The sequence below is a fragment of the Entelurus aequoreus genome, linkage group LG06 (assembly GCF_033978785.1).
Source record: "Entelurus aequoreus isolate RoL-2023_Sb linkage group LG06, RoL_Eaeq_v1.1, whole genome shotgun sequence".
Classification (NCBI taxonomy): domain Eukaryota; kingdom Metazoa; phylum Chordata; class Actinopteri; order Syngnathiformes; family Syngnathidae; genus Entelurus; species Entelurus aequoreus.
This window is the reverse complement of record NC_084736.1, coordinates 66,525,042-66,548,792: the sequence shown is the minus strand read 5'-3', so window position 1 is coordinate 66,548,792 and position 23,751 is coordinate 66,525,042. Positions and strand designations below refer to the sequence as shown.

Here is a 23,751-nt window from a genome sequence, read left to right as displayed (position 1 = left end):
TGCAAATCAAACGTCCTCACACAATCATTCAGTCAGCCATTTAGTGCGTAATGGACTTACCCTCATCAAAACACAACAAAATGCACACAACATATACTTTTCAGTATGCCATATATACCAGTGGTGTCAAACCCGTTTTCATTTAGGGTCACATACAGTATAGGAATTTACTGTATAACCAGCTTGTGATATCATTACACCATTGTCTATAAATGTGATTATTATTTTGTTATGAACAAATTGATGGACAACTTGCTTTGAGATCTTAAGTCATGCTGACAGGAAGATATTTAAGCATTTATTTTTATTTTAACAGGAAAAAAATTTTGGGGAATATTTGTTAATATGTTTGTTGCGTGATCAGATAATAAAGTTAAAAGACATGCAATTGCATGCAGTACAGGCATTTGTCTCTGTCAAAATTGAAAGAACTAATTCATCCATCCATCCATCCATTTTCTACCGCTTATTCCCTTCGGGTCGCGGGGGGCGCTGGAGCCTATCTCAGCTACAATCGGGCGGAAGGCGGGGTACACCCTGGACAAGTAGCCACCTCATCGCAGGGCCAACACAGATAGACAGACAACATTCACACTCACATTCACACACTAGGGCCAACTTAGTGTTTCCAATCAACCTATCCCCAGTGCATGTCTTTGGAGGTGGGAGGAAGCCGGAGTACCCGGAGGGAACCCACGCAGTCACGGGGAGGACATGCAAACTCCACACAGAAAGATCCCGAGGCCGGGATTGAACTCACGACTACTCAGGACCTTCGTATTGTGAGGCAGACGCACTAACCCCTCTGCCACCGTGCTGCCCTCAAGAACTAATTTATTTAGCAAGAAAGATGACATACTTTATTGACACACATTATTTTACAAGCCACATAAAACGATGTGGCAGGCCAGATCTGAATGACACTTTGATATATATATATATATATATATATATATATATATATATATATATATATATATATATATATATATATATATATATATATATGCTGCAGCCTATCTCACCTATCTCAGCTGCATTCGGGTGGTAGGCAGGGTACACCCTGGAGAAGTCACCACCTCATCCCAGGGCCAACACAGATAGACAGACAACATTCACACTCACATTCACACACTAGGGCCAATTTAGTGTTGCCAATCAACCTATCCCCAGGTGCATGTCTAATAACTAAAAAAATGATGGGCAGATCTACATTTCAGGAAATGTTTGAAATGGAGTAAAGAAAAAATCATTTTATTTTGGGGCTGATCCGGATCATTTCCACTATGTTACCTTACATTTACATTACAAGCTTTAACTTCTGTGTGTGTGCATGCTCGTGGTTCTGCCTTCACCCACAAAGACAAAGACAGTGGATGATTTTGTTTTTTTCATTTCTCTATGGATAGTTAAAAAAGTTATGGGCGGATGTTCATGTATCTTATAGGAAACGTCAAAATGGGATAAGAAACAAATGATTGCATTTTGGGGCTAATCCTGATCACAATCTGGAATCAGGACTTTTTTACTATTGGGATAAAGGGCTTGGCAGAGCTCTGTGATTTTCAAGTTTCTGTAATTGTTAAATGAATTGCTCATTTTTTATAAATTTCTTGCACAATATTTCATTAGTTTGTGCAAGTGTACCTAATGTTGAATACAAGCGCAAGATACAAAACCTGATGTGTTGAATAGAATCCCTTTTGATTAAGATAACCCATGATATTCTCACAAATCCTCATCAATGCAGGTCGAAGAGCTTCTCCTAAAAAAAAAAAAAGAAAAAAAAAGAAGAGGAGCAACTGTTATGTTATGCCCGTCAATATAATTAGGTGTTTAAAGTAAAAACACCCGGGTGGCGTGGCTGCAGACCTACCTTTCCCTCTGACGATTCGCCATGTTGACGTGTCTGTAAAGGTAACCAGCATGGTGAGGTACAGCGTTACCAGTTTGTTGTCCTGTAGTATGTCAGGCTGGAAACCATGAAGCAAAAGTGACAGTCATGTAACTTCCTAACGTATTAAGTTGTCATTTGTGTGAAGTTAGTAAATCTTGACTAACTTTTAAGCTTTTCAGTAGTTGGCAGCAGGTCCACAGCACATCTTTAATCTGTTTCAACCAAGGGATTGTGAGGTCTTTGGAGAGAGCCAACGACACATACCAGACCTGAGAAGCAAATGTAAAAATAAACAATATGTTTACGTTACAAGCTTTAACTGTTATCGTGTGTGTGTGCTAATGGAGCCGCCTCCACCCACAGACACAAAGACAGTAGATTACAAAAAATCTAATTTTTTTGACAAGAACATAAAAACATGGGCAAAAAAACACTCACTTTAGGCTCATTTTCAACCTCCATGCTGGTAAGAATAGCCCTGCACAGCTTCTCAAACCTCTGTGCGACAAACAAAACATTAAAGACAATTATTAAACTTGAACAACTGACAACTTATTGGCCACAAGATTAGGTATATTTTGCACAATCTAATCAGATCATACACCAGAGCTGCATTAACACTCAGCAATTACAAAGATAGTATTGCCAGATATTAAACCATTTATTTAGTACGATGGTTATCCTTTGGAGTGGTGTGGGGTTACTTTTTAATAATTCAGCCCTCTCCTGTCACTACATAAGGTACAAAAAAATATATATATATCCATCCATCCATCCATTTTCTACCGCTTGTCCCTTTTGGGGTCGCGGGGGGTGCTGGAGCCTATCTCAGCTGCATTCGGGCGGAAGGCGGTGTACACCCTGGACAATATACTGTGTGTATATATATATATATATATATATATATATATATATATATATATATATATATATATATATATATATATATATATATATATGGGAATGCTGTGATTTACTTCGAAAATCATAACAAGAACAACAGTTTACAGTTACCCAATTCAGCATGTCCGAAAAGGAGTATAAAGAAGCAAAACGTAGTAAATTAATAATTTGTATAATAGTGGCTTAGTGGTTAAGTATTCTTCTTCTTCCTATAATAATGGTATGCTTATACTGTTGGTTGGACTTAACATTTTATTTGAATTAGGAGTTTGCATGTTCTCTCCGTGACTGCGTGGGTTACCTCCGGGTACTCCGGCTTCCTCCTACCTCCAAAGACATGCACCTGGGGATAGGTTGATTGGCAGTACTAAATTGGCCCTAGTGTGTGAATGTGAGTGTGAATGTTGTCTGTCTATCTGTGTTGGCCCTGCGATGAGGTGACGACTTGTCCAGGGTGCACCCCGCCTTCCGCCCGAATGCAGCTGGTATAGGCTCCAGCACCCCCCACGACGCCGAACGGGACAAGCGGTAGAAAATGGATGGATGGATAGGAGCGTTGTCAGTTTTACAAATGTGACGTCCACGAACAAACCGAGTCTTTTAAATGAACAATGAGAACTGATTCCCAGTTGTGAAACGTTCATTTGGGACCTGTTTTTTATGCACATGCAAATTTAGCTTTGGCAATTGCCCACTCTGCATGCCTGCCAACTGGACCTGAAAATGAGTGAGAGTCAAAGGAAACTTTTCAGCTTTTGGATTAACTTTTTTTTCTAAAATAAACATATATACACATAAACATATATATATATATATATATACAAACATATATATTTATATACATATACTGTATATACATACATACATATATATGTACACACACATATATATATTACATACATATATATATATATATTACATACATATACTGTATGTATAGTCAATATTTCAGAATAATTCCCACAAATAGAGTAATATTTGTGTAAAAAAAAAAAAAAAGATGATCTACATCTTATTGTATAACTGATACTATTGTTTCTTTGATACAACAAAAAAAAACTCTAATAACAAGCCAGTCTTTTAAACGGCTCTATGAAAGGAATGGCTCCTCCAGATCCAGCTCCCTTCAAAGAGCCATAAATCCCATCTCGAGTCTATTTAAACTTGTGTTCTGTTTGTGCAAGTGTACCTAATGCAGTGGTTGGTCAATGTAAACAACATTACAGTGATCAAGAAGATGACGCACCGCAATAACACTGTTGACAAATTGTGCAAAACTATTAACTCACCGCCTTATCCTCTTGGTGAAAAACAAACAGTAATTTACGAGCGATTTTAAAAAGTGAGAGTGCATTTCTTTTTGACGTTGCGGGAGAAGCTTGAAAATAGTCATCTACTTCTTTCCTGATAAAACAAAGAAGACAGGTGTTAGTGTTGTGATGGTATTGTGATGGGAGTACAAAAGTAAGAAGCACCTTAGTTCTTTCTGTAGTCTGCAGCGACACAGAAATCTTCTGACCAGGGATTGGATGTGGATGGCTGCATTTTCCTTATCCTTGTGTCCTTTTCGCTCCTCTCTTGCCTGCCTGGCTTTATCCAGGAATTCAGTCTTGGAGCTTTGAGGCGCACCAAACATTGTGCAACCTATGGAAGAAGAGATTTAATTGGTGCAGCACTTCTGGGCCACTTTGCAGCCACAAACAATGCAATTTAAGATACAGATATTGTGAATGTCTTCTCACAGCAAAAATAGGCACAACACACTTACCTACAAAAGTTATCGTATAAGGTGTTGTCAGGGCTCGCCTGGTGCTATAACTCCACAGCCATGTTGTTGTTGTATTTGGGGTCCAAGTAGCAGGCACACTTGGTCATCACTAATTGGTCATCTTTGGATAAAGGAGCGACACATGAAGATGCGGAGCTGAAACAGTTAGCATCCAGTGCTATTTCGAGTCAAAGCAGGATGAAATGTCGTCTCGCAGTTTAGCTTCTCACATCGCTTTGTTGATATTTCTCATAATTTCAAGATTAGAGTTGACACTGTGCCGATGACAGTCTCAGAAATAGGAGGAATAAATCATTTAGAAATGTAAACAACGAGAGGAGAGCCGAACACAAGCAGCAGACATTAATCCACGGTGTCGCATTCAGTGACTTCCGGGTCGGCATAGTTTAGTCTCGCAGTATAAATCCTTTAGGGGGTTATATTTAGTAGATATAAAGAACTACAGCATCAAGGTGATGCACAAAAAAATAGAAAATAATATTATGAAAAATACAAAACGGTTTATCAGGTTTTGAATAAAGCTTAGTTTAGAGTGTTTGCTGAAAGAAGGGGGCTGTTATTACAGTTGCACCTTCAACAGCGGAAACGTGTCTGAGAAAGAATACAGCATACATTTATTTATTTATTTATTTCAATCAGGACTAACTTTACCTTAAAACGCTTTCCACCTCTAACAAGCAAAAAGCTGTGAAAACTATGATGCTGTGCTTCGAATTTTGATTATTTACGGAACTTGTGTGAGCCTATGGCTTTATACTTAGTTACATATATATATATATATATATATATATATATATATATATATATATATATATATATATATATATATATATATATATATATATATATATATATATATATATATATATATATATATATATATATATATATATATATTGAGTTTACAACCCCCTGGTGTTGTTTGTACTGTTTCTGTACATGTTTTGATCATTATTATATATTTGATTATATGTAAATGTTGCATATTATAAATAAAGGTTTATTTTAAATAAAAATAAATAAATCACAGGGCCAACACAGAGTCTGTCTATCTGTATGTATATATATATATATATATATATATATATATATATATATATATATATATATATATATATATATATATATATATATATATATATATATATATATATATATATATATATATATATATATATATATATATATATATATATATATATATACATACAGATAGACAGACTCTGTGTATATATATATATATATATATATATATATATATATATATATATATATATATATATATATATATATATATAATATATATATATATACATACAGATAGACAGACTCTGTGTTGGCCCTGTGATTTATTTATTTTTATTTAAAATAAACCTTTATTTATAATATGCAATATATATATATATATATATATATATATATATATATATATATATATATATATATATATATATATATATATAGACAGACTCTGTGTTGGCCCTGTGATTTATTTATTTTTATTTAAAATAAACCTTTATTTATAATATGCAACATTATATATATATATATATATATATATATATATATATATATATATATATATATATATATATATATATATATATATATATACATATATATATATATATACATATATATATATACATATATATATATATATATATATATATATATATATATATATATATATATATATATATATATATATATATATATATATATATATATATATATATATATATATATATATATATATATATATATATATATATATATATATATTTATCTGTGTTGGCCCTGTGATGAGGTGATGAGATGGCAACTTGTCCAGGGTGTACCCCGCCTTCCGCCCGATTGTAGCTGAGATAGGCTCCAGCGACCCCCAAAAGGGACAAGCGGTAGAAAATGGATATATATATATATATATATATATATATATATATATATATATATATATATATATATATATATATATATATATATATATATATTTATCTGTGTTGGCCCTGTGATGAGGTGGCGACTTGTCCAGGGTGTACCCTGCCTTCAGCCGGAATTTAGCTGAGATAGGCTCCAGCAACCCCCGCGACCCCGAAGGGAACAAGCGGTAGAAAATGGATGGATGGATATATATATATATATTTTTATATTTAAATCAGGACTAAATATCAAGTTTATTTTCAGATATGATTATGATTTAACGCATAATTGATCAACACTACGACAGAAATTGTGAAATAAATAATCTCACCAATCTTATATGATCTATTTTGGTGGAGTTTAATCATTTAAATCACAGACCAGACTGTTTACATAGTGCCACTGTTTTTTCCCCCAATTAAAAGCTAAAGTAAAAATACACCAGTATGCTTTTTTAACATATAAATATAGACCATTTCACACAGCAACGGAGACATTTGCATGTTTCACTTCAGGAGCAAAGCATTCTTACAGAAAACAGTTCAAAATGTAAAATTTAAAGTAACTGCATGCTTTGAATGGTAAAAAAAATAGCACCATCCGGTGGATACACATAAAAATAAAAATAGTCACTTATATTTATAATACTTAACTAAATGTTAAAAGGGTTAAATAAGGTTATTATTGTTCCAACAATAGGTACTAAATATAGACTAAACATTACGTCACCACAATAATTATTCCAAATGAATTCCAAATGTAAAACTTTCCCAGTATTGTTTGAACTTTCTATTGAAACGCTTTTATTTGGAAAGATAATGAGAACCCTTAGGTATTAACTTTATTACAATTATAGGACAATATTGTCACTAAACTAAATGCTTAAAAGGAAAAAAATGCATGTTTTTCATACGGAGTTTTTGTGTGTATTACTATCTGTAAAATGTGTGAAAGACAGCTATGCTTTAACATCTAACCTGTACTGAAGAATGCAGAACTGGATCTGTGCTGAACCATCTTAAGCAGGGGTCCCCAAACTTTTTGACTCGGGGGCCGCATTGGGTTAATATATATATTATATCCATCCATCCATTTTCTATGTATGTATATATATATATATATATATATATATATATATATATATATATATATATATATATATATATATATATATATATATATATATATATATATATATATATATATATATATACATTGTCTTTATATTCCAGCGAGTTAATCAGTTTTGTCATTTAACATCAATTAACATTGCTGTTCATCAACATTTAACATTGTCACGTTATCGATGGGAAAATTAATTTTTAGACAATGTGATTTGCCTGAGTGGCTAGGAGACACCGAGAGTAACAAGTGGTATAAAATGGATTAGAAAGGAAAGATAAAATTTAAAAAAACACTTTTTTTTAAAAATTTGGGACTTACCGTGGGCCGGATTTTGGATGCTGGGGGCCGTATCCGGCCCGCGGGCCGTAGTTTGGGGACCCTGATCTTATATGTTATCTACCGTTATCCATTGCTCTTGTTATTCCTGCCTTTGTTGTTAATAGTAGTATGTATTTTATAACACATAGTTAGAGGTATGTATTTTCCTTTAGTATGTATAAAACGTTCATATTTTCTGTAAATGTCTAAGAAATAAAGCAGTCAAAAATAATAGTCTTATTTCAATATGTACCGTATGGACAGTTGTCTTTATTATGAAACTTACTTACATTCGAAAGCAAAATAATGTACTGTCTCTTTAAGGAGTGATGTGAGGATGACGTCATTCTCTAAAACTGCGTAGCCATGGACCGGAAGGAAGTGGGTGTTAGCTGACTTACGTTAGCAAGCTACAATTACGAAGTCTGCTGTGGGTTCTATGGTAATTATGATCTTCTTTTCTATTCAAACCTCTTCACAAAACCCATGGCTAATTTCATGTGAAGAAAGTACTCTTTATTACTGTTGTAAATATGTAATTTCGCTGATGTATGAGTACACAAATAATGATGAGGTAGCTACAAGCTAGCGCGCTCGATGTGCCTGCTTTAAATCTTTATTACTCCTTTTTCTGATTGTTTGAAACATACGGACTTAAAAAAACAGCCCAAGTCGCATTTCATGTCTGATAAAAAGAAGTGGCGGCTCATTTTAAATAATTTCGTGTAAACGCGAATAAAGAAAGAAAGGGTAGAGGAAACTGAAACAAAAGTGACGAGGATTTTGCCAAATGTGTATTGATTGATTGATTGAGACTTTTATTAGTAGGTTGAACAGTGAAGTACATATTCCGTACAATTGACCACTAAATGGTAACACCCGAATAAGTTTTTCAATTTGTTTAAGTTGGGGTCCACTTAAATTAATTCATGATACAGATATATTCTATCAGATATATACTATCATCATAATACAGTCATCACACAAGATAATCACATTGAATTATTTACATTATTTACAATCCGGGGTGTGGAGGGAGGAAGGGAAGGGAGGGTGGGTTGTTAGGTTTGGTTGTTATCATCAGTCATCAACAAATGAGAACAGAGAAATGGATATTGGAACAGTGTAGGTCTGACTTGGTAGGATATATATATATATATAGACAGAGAGAGAGAGAGAAGAAGGCATAAGAAAAAGTATCTGCATTTGATTGTTTACATTTGATTATTAACAATCCGGGGAGGGTGTTAGTTTAGGGTTGTAGCTGCCTGGAGGTGTACTTTTATTGCGATTTTAAAGGAGGATAGAGATGCCCTTTCTTTTATATCTGTTGGGAGCGCATTCCACATTGATGTGGCATAGAAAGAGGATGAGTTTAGACCAGACCTGGGCATTGTACGGCCCGCGGGCCGCATCCGGCCCTTTGCGCATCCCTGTCCGGCCCGCGTGAGGCCAATCATAAATTACAAAATAAATTTCAAAAAGTATCTATGTCGAGTGTGCAATACAACGGTGCTGCTTTTGTTTTGAAAAGCGTTATTTGTATTACTTCCGTGTGGACGTATGCGTGTGTGCGATTGTGAGTGAATTGAACGGCGCAATAACAAATTACAAGATAAAGTTTAAAAAACATCTATGTCGTGCGCGCAATACAACTGTGCTGCTTTTATTTTGAAATGTGTTATTTATGCCATATGTCCGGGGGGAACCTGTGAGTGAAGGTGCATAGAGACAAGTGATGAGACGCTAAAAAAAGAAAAGTTGATGACGAATGGCGTGTTTTGGACTGGCAAGTATTTCTTTACATAAATTAATGGTAAAGCCGTGTGCTTAATTTGTGGTACACAGCTTGCTGTGTTTAAAGAATATCATTTTAATCGCCACTACACAAAGAAACACGAGGGAAAATACCGGAATGTGTTTGATGAAGCGCGCGCAAGGGAGGCCGATGCGTTGATGGTAAAACTGCAAAGCCAAAAAGGACTTTTTGCCATATTTCACACCCCCAGAGATGCAGCCGTCAGGACAAGTTTCGTAATTTCTCACAAAAGCTCCAGAAAAAGTAAGGCGTTTTCTGACGGAGAGTTTATTAAGGAGTGCTTATTGGACTCTGTTGCGCTGATATGCCCGGAGACATGGACTGATTTTCACTAACTTTGGATGAGATCTGTGATGTACGTGACACCTCCAGCTGCTCTTCTTCTTACGTGGGATAACTGCAGACTTTCAAATCACGGAGTAGCTGGCAGCCATGCAGTCAATTAAAGAGACAACCACAGGTAATGACTTGTTCACATAGGTAAATGCGTGTTTGGACATGTTAGGACTGAAATGGGACAAGCTGGCAGGTGTGACAATCCAATCCACTTTATTTATATACCGGTAGCACATTTAAACAACAAAATGTTTCCAAAGTGCTGCACAACAATATTAAAAACAATATTCAAATATTATCCTTAGCTCCACCAATGACTGAATAAAAAGAAAAAACAATTACATATATAATATAATATAAAAAACAATATAAAATAAATATGATTAAAAACTATTTTTAACAACAGATGGTTGTCCAAATCTGATGGGGAAAAATGTTGGATAATGCAGGATAAAGTGACCATCAAAAGCAATCTGCTTTTGTATAAAGTTAAGTTAGGTTAATTTAAATTATTATTATTATTATTATTATTAATTATTATTATTATTATTATCATCATTATTATTTATCTTACGGTATATCAAAAATAATATTGAGCAAAATTTAATTGAAATATTGTCGTGTGGCCCTCCAGCAGTGCTCAGGTTGCTTATGCGGCCCCCAGTGAAAATTAATTGCCCACCCCTGGTTTAGACCTTTGTTAGATCGGAATCTGGGTTTAACGTGGTTAGTGTAGCTCCCCCTGGTGTTGTGATTATGGCGGTCATTTACGTTAAGGAAGTAGTTTGACATGTACTTCGGTATCAGGGAGGTGTAGCTGATTTTATAGACTAGGCTCAGTGCAAGTTGTTTTACTCTGTCCTCCACCCTGAGTCAGCCCACTTTGGAGAAGTGGGTAGGAGTGAGGTGGGATCTGGGGTGGAGGTCTAGAAGTAATCTGACTAGCTTGTTCTGGGATGTTTGGAGTTTAGATTTGAGGGTTTTGGAGGTGCTAGGGTACCAGGAGGTGCATGCGTAATCGAAAAAGGGTTGAACGATAATTATTCACAGCAAACACGTGATTAACATAATCACCAAATGCGTGACGTGACATTTTATTACGTACAGTCACCTCGAAACCTTACATTATTTGAGTGTTTTTTATTCTGTCCTCTGCCCAATTCATCAAGTTAGTAATGTAAACTTATAGTGATGTTATTTTTATTTCTATTCAATTCACAACATTTTAGTGCACTTTACACATTGAGCTCCTCTTGTAACAAAGAAATCCCAGTGAACCACACTCCAGCAAGCACTCTGTCAAAGGCAGGGGGAACAACTCTCATTAGGGAAGACATCTTAAACAAAATCTAGACTTTTTATTTTTATAAATAGTAATGAAGTAGTGAAAGGGTCCCCCAGATAAGCTAGAAGAAGCTTTTGGCAGGGGGTCCAGAGGACAGTATATGCATGGAATGCTGAAACATGGTGGCAAGCACAAAAACGCTATATGATAAACACAAAATAGGAGTACTAAAGCGAGCATACATATACATACATACATTCATTCATTCAACCATGCACAACCCAACTGTAGTCTACCCCACATGAGGCATTAGAGATAGGTGGTTAATAGGTAAGATTTCAGTTTCTTTTTGAAGTTGGAGAATGAATACAGCATCCTGAGGCTCTCATCAAGCCGGTTCCAAATCTTTGGTCCCCTGCATACAACACTTCGAGCAGTACAAGCCAGTAGATGATGTTTACCTGATATCAGGTCAAAGTTACGAGTGTTGTGGGCATGCTGGGGACGATAGATAGGAACCAAGCTACAGAGCCTGAGATTCAGCCTGTGGATGACTTGATAGGTTATACAAGCATTGTGATAAATATTGAACTCTGTCAATCTTAAGAGATCATAAATCCCAATGAAATACACCCACTGTTGGGTGTATTTCTGTCTCGAACAGTTGGGTTGGGACGAGGGGTGTAACGATTATTCTCGATATTGTTTTATATTCCTTAGATTCAACTACATCGATCGCTGCTCAGCAAGTTTGCCTCCTGGAAGATAGGTATCAATCCAAGATCGTTTTAAAAGGAAACCGATCAGTTTTATCAATACTAGAATAAGGAAAACATTGGGTCTAAGAACAGCAGAATTTATATGAAGTTTAACACTTTTAATGATAAGGACGTTACACGTTATTGAAGTCTGTCTGCCTGTCTGTGTTGTCATCGACATCAGTCTGAAAAACAAGGATAGCGGATAGCTACGGTGGCTGAGAAAGTTCACAACGAATGCAAACGCAACAAGGCAATATCATAAATTACAACACAACAGCAGCTTGATTGCAAAAGCCCCAATAATACACACTAATATAAAGCCGCAACACAACTTTAAACCACAAAGGATACAACAGACATGACGGAGGTGACCGCAGTGACAGAAAGACTTCCTGAACATAATATGGTAGTATTACTGAAAAGTAAAAAAAACATGACTGAAAAAGTGGTCACACTTCACTTTTCCAACATTGTTTATTACACCGTTTTCAACTTTCCGTCTCAGGAAGTCAGTGGGTCGCGGAAACTTGTCCGCTGTCACTTCTGTTTTGTACAGTAGATGTATTTTTGTTTTTCAGCTTATAGTTGCGTTTTGGCTGTATGTTGATGAGTCGTGGAGTTTGCATTTGTTGTGACTTTTCCTTGCTATCGTAGCTATTTATTAAAATAATATTAAAAACCCTGTTTCCATATGAGTTGGGAAATTGTGTTAGATGTAAATATAAACGGAATACAATGATTTGCAAATCCTTTTCAACCCATATTCAATTCAATGCACGACAAAGACAAGATATTTGATGTTCAAACTCTAAACTTTATTTTTTTTTTGCAAATAATAATTAACTTAGAATTTCATGGCTGCAACACGTGCCAAAGTAGTTGGGAAAGGGCATGTTCACCACTGTGTTACATGGCCTTTCCTTTTAACAACATTCAATAAACGTTTGGGAACTGAGGAGACACATTTTTTAAGCTTCTCAGGTGGAATTCTTTCCCATTCTTGCTTGATGTACAGCTTAAGTTGTTCAACAGTCCGGGGGTCTCCGTTGTGGTATTTTAGGCTTCATAATGCGCCACACATTTTCAATGGGAGACGGGTCTGGACTACAGGCAGGCCAGTCTAGTACCCGCACTCTTTTACTATGAAGCCACGTTGATGTAACACGTGGCTTGGCATTGTCTTGCTGAAATAAGCAGGGGCGTCCATGGTAACGTTGCTTGGAGTGTGGCGTCAGGCTCTCGCTGTTTGTCGCGGACATGGAGCGACAGAAGTAAAGAGTCTCTAAACACGAGTACAGTCTCCAATAACACTAGAAAAAGATGCAAGATTTGTTGCTAGTTGTTTTTAATTATGAAAAAGTCACATGATTGGAGAAGTCTCTCGAAACTAGAAAAAAATCTTAAAGTACTTTGTACAATAAGCAGCAACAATTGAAAAATGGAGCAAGACAAAATATGTATTAATAATAATTTAATAACACACAATTTTTTTTAAATTAATTTCAATTTTTTTAGCCTTTTTAAAGAAAATATATGCATCATTGGATGCAAATTATACTGTAAGATGATGTCATGTAAACCCCGCCCCCACCGCCACAGGTATCTAAACCAATCAAGGGGAAATCCTGAATGTGATTATAAAAAAGCTTTGATTTACATTATGTTGCTTTGACTCATCGTTTAAATTCGGATTGCGTGGAGTGCCTGGAACTTTAAGTAAGTGGACAAACTGAACATGGTTTCTGCTGCACTACAAATGTAAGTAGTGGTGTCTGAGTGCAGTGATCCATGTGGCGGTGAACAGTAGAGAGTTTCTTGTTTTACTTTTTTTTACTTATTAAGTAAGTTATTAAAAAATGCAATATCAATGTTGATGATGTGCATACATTAGAAAAAAATAATTATGGTTATGGCAGGAAGAAAAATGTTATATTTATTCTCTGTTCCCTAAAATGTGTGTTGAGGCGATTGTGTGTTTTATCAGACTCGTTTTTATTGGGCAAGTATATATCACACAGTACATTTGACTTTATACTGTGCTCTCTTTGTACAATGCAAGAGGTTAATGCCATTAATCAAACAAAATAAATAAGATTACTAAGCTAATTGATTGCTGCAGCCCTAGTCACAGCAGAGTTATGAGCGTTCTGTTTACGAGGTCGGAAATCAAGATGGCCACATCCATGAAAGCTATTGTTGCGCTTCCCTTGTCTAAATATAAACAACTTCTGGACAAATATGCGCTCTTTTGGCAACCTTCAAACATGGTGCATGAAGAAGGAAACGCAAAGCATTGTTGGCAATGTAGTAAGCATATTCCAGATGGAAAAAGGACATTTACACTACAGTAACATTGCCATATATACATATACACTTCCAACAATACAAATGTTACGTATACAGCTGATTTAGTGCGACAAAAACTTTGATATTACAGGAGCTTCGAATATTTTTTACAGTCAGAGCATCCATATTTGCAAGTACAAATGGAACGCAGCATTGAATGAATTCTTATATTTACTACAATACGCTGATTTATTAATTAGTGAGGTAGCTTTTCTTTTCTACTGAAATGATACTGTAACTGTGAACCATTTAGAATTACTTTTATTTTTGAATAAGGAAATGGGAGTAAATGCCCCGAACAGGAAAGTTAATTTGAAAGGGCATCATCACTGTAATTTTTTAATTTAATAAAGATAAATGTAAAGCCATTTGTTTTTATAAGCGTAAACCGCTAAGTTGCTCTGACGGATTGTTCTGTCTTCTTGTGTTCTAGGAAGAGATGTCAGGAGAGAGTGCCGTGAGTTCGGCAGTGCCGGCAGCTACAACCCGGACCACGTCCTTTAAAGGCTCCAGTCCCAGCTCCAAATACGTGAAGCTAAATGTGGGTGGGGCTCTGTACTACACTACAATGCAGACCCTGACCAAGCAGGACACCATGCTCAAGGCCATGTTCAGTGGCAGGATGGAGGTCCTCACTGACAGTGAAGGTGAGCTGCTCATTAAATACTAAGCCACTTTCTTTCTCTAAATTAAAATACCTGTCTCTCGGCTAATTGTTATGCTTCAGGTTGCAAGCAAAATTTGGGTTACAAGCCTCCCCACTGCTTGTTGTAGCGAATGCCACATTAAACCCTGTATGAGATGGAGATGGACATAACTTTGTTTTTGCAAGAGTAAGAGAACAGTGCCAAGAAGAAGTGAAGGTTATTCCTTAAATTAAAGAAAGAAATCATCAAAAACATGACATGAGCCAACTTGGCTAAGCAGTTAGAGCGTAGTACTGCTTGTCTGCACCATACTGAAGCAGAATGAATAACGCCAGCAAAGGACGTTTTTAAATCATTTATAAACGGTGGGTATTTATCCATGAAAATATGGAGAAGCTGCTGATGGTGTGTTTCAAAAAGAAGCAAAATGAATCAAAATACAGCATTTGTTTCATACATATACATAATTAGAAACAACACTGGTTGAAATAAGTATGTTACTAATACTTGTGATTAATTGTTTAAAATTATTTCCTAAGACTGGCCGCAACACTGGACTGAAGAATTGCAGGATTTAGTGCACAGTGGTGCCATCTATGTAATTGAGGGCTGTCAGAATTAACACTTTTTTTGTGATTCATCCCAAAAAAAATATGTACACACTTAAAATAATCATGCCATTTAACCACTATACGGTCAGTGATCAGACCAATGCATAAATCAGTGCTAAAATGACTGAAGAGACTCTGCCCGGTGTGCACGCTGGCAAATTTCACTCCAAAATACAGCTTGGAAGAACTTAAGATAAAACTGTTACCAAATTTTGTGCAAACAAATGACATGCATTCAAGTAAAACGTTTAAAAACGTTTCTGGATGACATTCCGACAATGAAATTGCATTTGTTTACAAATATTGGGATCTTTTCTTGAGCAAATTTCAGTTATGCAAGCGAGTAATCACCTATGATTGACCATGATTAGTCCGAATTTCAAAATGTGAATAATTTGTGAGTAAAAAAACAATCCTTTGACAGACCTAATGTAATTTAAATGTTATTTTACTGTCGTTTGTAAATAAATGTGCAGTCCTTTAGAGATATTTTAAAATAGGTTTTCATAGCAAAAAGGGTGTGAGTGAGTAGTTACGAAACCAATATAGCGACCGAGAGATCACTATATATTACATCATTGATTGTAAGAGGCATCTTTTTTTGCCCCCCGTAAAGGTTGGATTTTGATTGATCGCTGTGGCAAACATTTCGGAACAATCCTGAACTACCTAAGAGATGGAGCCGTGCCCTTGCCAGACAGCCGACGGGAAACCGAGGAGCTGCTTGCAGAAGCCAAGTATTACCTTGTCCAAGGCCTCGCTGATGAATGCACAGCTGCCCTGCAGGTAATGCCATCGTACAAAAGGCAGCACATTTTCTTCAACTGTATTCGCTTGTATTGTGTGTTTGTTAAAAATCTATTGCCCTGCAGAACAAAGAAACATATGAACCTCTATGTAAAGTGCCTCTGATGACATCATCAAAGGAGGAGCAGAAGCTTATAGCTACTGCAAATAAGGTATGTTCCATAACTGACACAGAAATAAACTCAATCAAATAACTCTAAATGTTTTATTGTGTGTTAATAGCCTACAGTTAAACTGCTGTACAACAGAAGCAATAACAAGTATTCGTACACCAGGTGAGTCTGCCTCAGATATCCTAAAGAGCTAACAAAAATGTCAACATAATTGATCTTTTTTTGCTTTTCCCTCAGCAATTCGGATGACAACATGCTGAAAAATATCGAGCTGTTTGACAAGCTGTCTCTGCGTTTCAATGGCCGCGTGCTCTTCATCAAAGATGTGATCGGGGATGAGATCTGCTGCTGGTCCTTTTACGGACAGGGGCGGAAGATCGCTGAAGTGTGTTGCACCTCCATCGTTTATGCCACCGAAAAGAAGCAGACAAAGGTGAGTTTCTCTAATAATTGTTCTATATCTCTCGTCCGCATTTTTTTTCTTGGGGCCCAAAGTACATTTCCCCATCAGGGTTGTAACGATAAACAGCGGTAAAGTTGCAATAGTTTTACCGTTGTTAGAGTCTACTGCGTTCTCTTGTTGAACAGTCAAGGAAACAGGTCACAGGTAAATGTTACAGCGTTGGTCTCACTCCTGCAAATGCGTCTGCCGGTCAGTCAAGAGCAAGAATGATCTCGTTAAGGAAGTCTTTATCTTCTTTATTGGACAAGGCACAGTCCAGTGTGTTCAGAGTTCAGATAGTTAGGGCCATTTTGGGGGCTAGCGTGATCCAGCTGGAGAGGCTGAGTTGCGTGGTGATTTTCGAGGTATATTTTGGGAATGAGGATGTGTAGCTAAAACATTTCTGTCTTTGACGGCGTGGCGTGGTTGGGAGAGTGGCCGTGCCAGCAATCTGAGGGTTCCTGGTTCGATCCCCAGCTTCTACCAACCTAGTCACGTCCGTTGTGTTTTTGAGCAAGCCACTTCACCCTTGCTCCTGATGGGTCGTGGTTAGGGCCTTGCATGGCAACTCCCGCCATCAGTGTGTGAATGGGTGAATGTAGAAATAGTGTCAAAGCGCTTTGAGTACCCTGAAATTAGAAAAGCGCTTTACGAGTATAACCCATTTACCATTTAAATTCTGTATTTTGTTCCTTCTATCGGACATAGATGAACTTTGTTATTATAGTAATCATCAACATAAACATTTAAGACTGAACAAAATTAAAAAAGAGCAGCTTGCAAGCATCCTTGAGGTAGCAACAGAAGGATAGAACACCGGCCCAAAACGTCAAATTGAGTTCATAAATGAATCTTTCTGCACATACACAATGTTGACATATATAGTTAGAATTTGAAAAAGACAGGGAAAAACATGCGTACTCGTAAACGGAGCGTGAAACAACAAAGGCAGGCAAAAAACATGACAGGAAACACAAAGTTAAATCATGAAATGTAACCTTACCCGGAGCAAAAACGATGCATATTTATAGTCTTGATACCAATTTCCTTGACCCAGCCACACACAAAGAACTTGTACACCTCCACGTTTTTCCAAGTTTCCATCTGTTTTGTCCTGTAGAATTCCGTCTGGAGCACATGATAGTTCAATTTGTCTGGGAACTCCACCGACTAATGATCCTTTATCACTCAACAAATCATTTTTTTATATAAAGTATAGGGATCTATTCCATTGCATAGGTAGGTTTTTTGGTCATATCTGCTTTTTGCAGGAATATCTAGGCCCCTTGTGTACTCAGTACGTGCAACAGCCATCTTAGCTTGGTTGACCACCACTGGTTTTCACTTCTGGGAAGAAGTCACTTGTTGGAACACAAGCAATTGGAAGATTCTTCTGTTTTTTAGAGAGCTAAAGACCTACCTCACAGTCGCCGCTCCTCTTCCGCTCTCACCACTTTACCAAAAGCATAGTTTGACACTGGATTCTCAGATATTCATCCAATTATATTCAATATCCAATTATTTTCTGTTTGCTGATAACTACTTACACATAAACTTTTAAGGGGGGTTGAAACCCAGTCCTTGACCCCTGACTAATCACAAGAGAGTAGGCGTGGTGGGAAGCAGGCTTCGGATTCCAAGCAGGTTGTCCAAGAGGGGAAGAATGCAGATTTATGGAGTACTGTTTTAAAAGTAACACATTCATAGTGCCACACAGCAGTCCAATATATATTTTTTAATGAGCTAGATGGGGCCCCTTTAACTGATAGTGTACTTCTGCATGTGTACACTAGGTGGAGTTCCCCGAGGCTCGCATCTATGAGGAGACCCTCAACATCCTCCTGTATGAATCCCACGACGGGAGAGGGCCGGACAATGCTCTGCTCGAGGCAACAGGGGGCGCCGCAGGGCGCTCCCATCATCTGGATGAAGACGACGAGCGAGAACGCATCGAGCGAGTGCGTAGAATTCACATCAAACGACCAGACGACCGCACGCATCACCACCAGTGACCTCTTGCTCCTCTTCGTACCAAACCTGTGCCTTAGGTCAGCCTCCACAGCACCTCTCTGACTTCTCCAGTCCACTGTGTCTTCTGTGCGTGTGTTGTTTACTTCTATCGCTGTTCAGAAGCATCATAATCATAGATGTTTGTTGTCACTAAACTTTGTCTGCTGTATCTATCACACGTGGTCCTAACATTACAGCAGCTGCAAACATCCTCTCTTTTAAGAGGCTGAGAGGGAATCCACTGTGGATGAGCCAAGTGGCCACAAGATGGCAGTGTTCTGTTATAAGTTAAAGCCTGATCAAATTATTCAGCTCATCTATCACAGATGGCTGCAATAGTTCTGAGTACTGCTTACACCATATTTTTAGTTTCTCAGTTTCCTATTTTGCCATCAATTGTTACCTCTGGAGGCAACTTGAACTGTGGCCTGAGGTGTTCAAGTACTCGGTTGATTGTATGATGGGAAGATCCTGTACTGAGGTTGGAGTGAAGGACTGTAATCAGAGATCTGAGTCCTGTCGACAAACGTTTTCCAGAGAAATTAGAGCTGTTTTCCATAAAGAATGTTTGGTTTGCACAACACAGTTACAATCACAACACAGTACTACTGTATGTTTTATATTTATACATACTTGGTCTATCTCAAATAAATTTATATAAACATGTATTTGCTGTTTTCGTAATGCTGGAAAACATTACACATAAACCAGGCCACGACAAATCAATCCATATGTCTCAAAAATCTGCTTTCACTATGGCAATGGTCAGTTTTGATTTGACTGCATTCATGGTGAAGGAAGTTACTAGGCTGTATTCATTCATAGTTACATGGCAGAAATAGTGCCATGCAGTACAGTTGTACACCAGGGGTGCTGAAAAAAATCGAATTGAGGTTATGTTATTTTATTCTAAATTGATTCGTTTTCAAGAATTTATTTTAAAAACATTTGCAAATAATTTTTTTAAAGACATTGTCTAGGACATCACTGCACGTATACGCCAGCAGCCAACAGCTTTGGTAAAAGGTTTTTATCTTTATTTATTTATTGAAAGTTGTAGGGGAGATGAAAAGAAATTGTATTCCACATCTGAATTGTGATTATTATTCCGATTCTGAATCGATTCCGTTTTCAAGAATCAATTTAAAAAACAACATTTAAAACATTTTACAAGCAATTTGTAAAAAAATAAATAAAACAGTCAATTTCTAAAGAAAAAAAACTTATTTTTCAAAAATCAATTCATAAGATTTTTTAGGACATCTCCGTATTTACACGCTGCATGTATATGTTGGCGGACAAAGGGAGCTTTTTGTAACCTGTATCCAATTTTGAATAGCTTTTATTTATTTATTTACAGCTGTATTGAGTGCTGAATGAATTAAGATTCATATCAGAATCTCCATTTTTATTTATTCAGATTCAAATTCGATTCAGATATTCAGAATCGATTAAAAAAAATGTTTATAAAAAATATTTTTTAATATGTAGAACTTTGAGATTTGATGTCAAATGAATACATTTAGATTAAAATCTGAATCTCAATTTGTATTTATTCAGATTCAACTTCGATTGAGTTTTTAAGAATAGATTAAAAAAAATGTTTATGGTAAATGGGTTGTACTTGTATAGCGCTTTTCTAACTTTTTAAGGAACTCAAAGCGCTTTGACACTATTTCCACATTCACACACTCATGGCGGGAGCTGCCATGCAAGGCGCTAACCAGGACCCATCAGGAGCAAGGGTGAAGTGTCTTGCTCAAGGACACAACGGACGTGACGAGGTTGGTAGAAGGTGGGGATTGAACCAGTAACCCTCAGACTGCTGGCACGGCCACTCTCCCATCTTCGCCATGCCGTCCGTTATAAAAACATTTTTACAATTAAAATAAAACATGTAGCACTTTGAGATTGGATGTCAAATGAAAAGTGAATTATACATAAAAGTTATTATGTTTACATATATCAATGTGTATATATAAAATTATATATTTTTTAAATAATACATTTTAAAAATAAGTTTTCAGGACATCCCCGTGCTGTACATATACGTTGTACATCAACAACCAAGAGGAGCTTTTGTAACCTGTTTTTAAAAAAAAAAAAAGTATTTTTTTTTTTTTATTAAAAGTTGTACATCAAGGGTGTTGGAAAATATTTGGATTCACATCCGAATCATGGTTTATTTATTATCAAAACATTTGATCAATTTGTAAATGTGTTTTGTTTTATTTTTTTATGAATCAATTTTTTGCAAATATATATTTTTAGGACATCTCTGCGCTTAGGTTTCAGGAATAGATTAAAAAAACTAAAGATTTTTATAATCAATAAATAAAAATAAAAAAAATCATTAGTTTTTGAAAAGGCCTTCAAAGGCCATCTTTGTGCTTGGTTTTCAAAAATTGATTAAAAAAATGTCTCATCAAATCATCTCGCTGCACATATACATCATATGCATAAACAGGGGTGTCCAAACTTTTGGACTGTTCTAATATATATATATATATATATATATGTATTTATATACATATATATGTGTGTGTGTTTGTTTACATATTATAGTACTATATTGGGCATATAATTATTAATCATTATAATTGAATTTTAAGAGTATGTGAAAGTTCAACTCCTACCTTGTTTACTTCCCTGACAACCTCTTTAAAGCTTTGTAATTAATCAGTAATATCAAGCAGCTAAAAGTCAAACATGGATAAGTGTGGAGAGTGTTTAGCATTTTTCCCATCCTGCAAATGGGTGTAATTTCACATTTTGTATGACGATTTTTTTTCAAATAATATACACAAAGTTCAGTGAGCAGGTTGTGTTATGTGCGACCATGTGTGTTGACTCTTTGCGCTGGTTGAATATTTTTTTCTGCACCATGACTAGGAAAGGTTGTTTGGATTGGGTCATATAGGTAAATGCTCTGCTTGTGCCAAGGAAGAAAACTTCATGGTCACTAACAGCTAACTGTTAGACCCATGGGTATTTACATTTAAAATGTTAACACCTCTTACGGCCAGGTTGCTTATTGAAATGATGAAAGATGCCAGGCGGGCCGTGAATTGGACACCCAAGGCATACATCATATGTCAGGTTTTAAGATACATTTAATACCAAATAACATCGCGGGAACCAATTTGAATCAAGAATGGATTCTGAATTGAATTGTGAGTTGCAGAGTCACATTCCTACTTAAACTACAACCATAAGAATATCCCTCTGACATCAGTGTCATTTCAAAAAGAGCATTATTAGGGGCTTTATGGGTGTTTATTTAGCTGTTGTTGTCTCTCAGTAGAGTCTAAAGAAAAGAAACCAAATGGACTGATTGTAAAGTGCTGCAGTGTGCTCACATCCTCCGCTTTGGGGTCTCGTGATGAAATATGCAGGGGCTTCTTGAGTGTCTCCCCAACCCCTCATGTTACCTCGGCCGGGCCCGAGTGGCGACCTGCGGTCACAAAACGTGTCTGAGAACGTATAAAGCGTTGCGAGGTTGCCATGACAACAGGGAGGAGCGCACCACCATGAGGTGTCCGTTCTTGGCCTTGAACACCATCGGCTCCTGGCCCGTGCTGAAGTCCACCGTGTTCTCCTTCTCAGCCTGGATTTCTATCTTGACGCTGCAAACATTTCGGCGATCTTATATATATATTTTTTTACCCTGGTTGTTACATTTGTGACGCACCTGCCCTGGACCACCTTGACCGCGCTCTGTTTGTTCGCAATGATGCTGAGTTTGGTCACCAGCTCAATCAGGTGATTGCACTGCAGAACAAGATCCCTCTGAAAGGACCAGGAACATATTCAGAGCAGACCGATATACAGTCGTGGTCAAAAGTTTACATACACTTGTAAAGAACATAATGTCATTGCTGTCTTGAGTATCCAATCATTTCTACAACTCTTTTTTTTGTGTGATAGAGTGATTGGAGCACATACTTGTTGGTCACAAAAAACATTCATGAAGTTTGGTTCTTTTATGAATTTATTATGGGTCTACTGAAAATGTGACCAAATCTGCTGGGTCAAAAGTATACATACAGCAATATTAATATTTGGTTACGTGTCCCTTGGCAAGTGTCACTGCAATAAAGCGCTTTTGGTAGCCATCCGCAAGCTTCTGGTAGAATTTTTGACCACTCCTCTTGACAAAATTGGTGCAGTTCAGCTAAATTTGTTGGTGTTCTGACATGGACTTGTTTCTTCAGCATTGTCCACATGTTTAAGTCAGGACTTTGGGAAGGCCATTCTAAAACCTTAATTCTAGCCTGATTTAGCCATTTCTTTACCACTTTTGACCTGTGTTTGGGGTCATTGTCCTGTTGGAACACCGAAATGCGCCCAAGACCCAACCTTCGGGCTGATGATTTTAGGTTGTCCTGAAGAATTTGGAGGTAATCCTCCTTTTTCATTGTCCAATTTACTCTCTGTAAAGCACCAGTTCCATTGGCAGCAAAACAGGCCCAGAGCATAATACTACCACCACCATGTTTGACGGTAGGAATAGTGTTCTTGGGATTACAGGCATCACCTTTTATCCTCCAAACATATTGCTGGGTATTGTGGCCAAACAGCTCAATTTTGTTTCATCTGACCACAGAACTTTCCTTCAG

General features: G+C 36.7%; 3 protein-coding genes across 3 annotated transcripts in view; 1 reads left to right on the top strand and 2 right to left on the bottom strand.

Moving 5' to 3' along the window:
* The window catches only part of ube3b (ubiquitin protein ligase E3B), a 29,541-nt gene extending 24,566 nt beyond the window's left edge, over positions 1 to 4,975 (bottom strand). Inside the window, exons 1-7 of the mRNA XM_062051254.1 lie at positions 4,569 to 4,975; positions 4,276 to 4,444; positions 4,090 to 4,204; positions 2,336 to 2,395; positions 2,062 to 2,166; positions 1,877 to 1,973; positions 1,680 to 1,765 (exon numbers count right to left, since the gene is read on the bottom strand). Of these exons, the coding sequence (XP_061907238.1) occupies positions 1,680 to 1,765; positions 1,877 to 1,973; positions 2,062 to 2,166; positions 2,336 to 2,395; positions 4,090 to 4,204; positions 4,276 to 4,436 (624 nt within the window). The 5' untranslated portion in view covers positions 4,437 to 4,444; positions 4,569 to 4,975. The remainder of the gene's footprint in view (positions 1 to 1,679; positions 1,766 to 1,876; positions 1,974 to 2,061; positions 2,167 to 2,335; positions 2,396 to 4,089; positions 4,205 to 4,275; positions 4,445 to 4,568) is intronic.
* Positions 4,976 to 8,265: 3,290 nt separating this feature from the next.
* kctd10 (potassium channel tetramerization domain containing 10) lies at positions 8,266 to 19,798 on the top strand. The gene is made up of 7 exons (XM_062049624.1): positions 8,266 to 8,397; positions 14,936 to 15,149; positions 16,377 to 16,546; positions 16,633 to 16,719; positions 16,790 to 16,842; positions 16,918 to 17,113; positions 18,916 to 19,798. Exons 1-7 carry the CDS (start codon positions 8,395 to 8,397, stop codon positions 19,132 to 19,134), a joined length of 942 nt encoding a protein of 313 aa, XP_061905608.1. The 5' UTR covers positions 8,266 to 8,394; the 3' UTR covers positions 19,135 to 19,798.
* Positions 19,799 to 21,531: 1,733 nt separating this feature from the next.
* The window catches only part of myo1ha (myosin IHa), a 31,471-nt gene continuing 29,251 nt past the window's right edge, over positions 21,532 to 23,751 (bottom strand). Inside the window, exons 28-30 of the mRNA XM_062051252.1 lie at positions 22,824 to 22,921; positions 22,659 to 22,758; positions 21,532 to 22,586 (exon numbers count right to left, since the gene is read on the bottom strand). Of these exons, the coding sequence (XP_061907236.1) occupies positions 22,560 to 22,586; positions 22,659 to 22,758; positions 22,824 to 22,921 (225 nt within the window). The 3' untranslated portion in view covers positions 21,532 to 22,559. The remainder of the gene's footprint in view (positions 22,587 to 22,658; positions 22,759 to 22,823; positions 22,922 to 23,751) is intronic.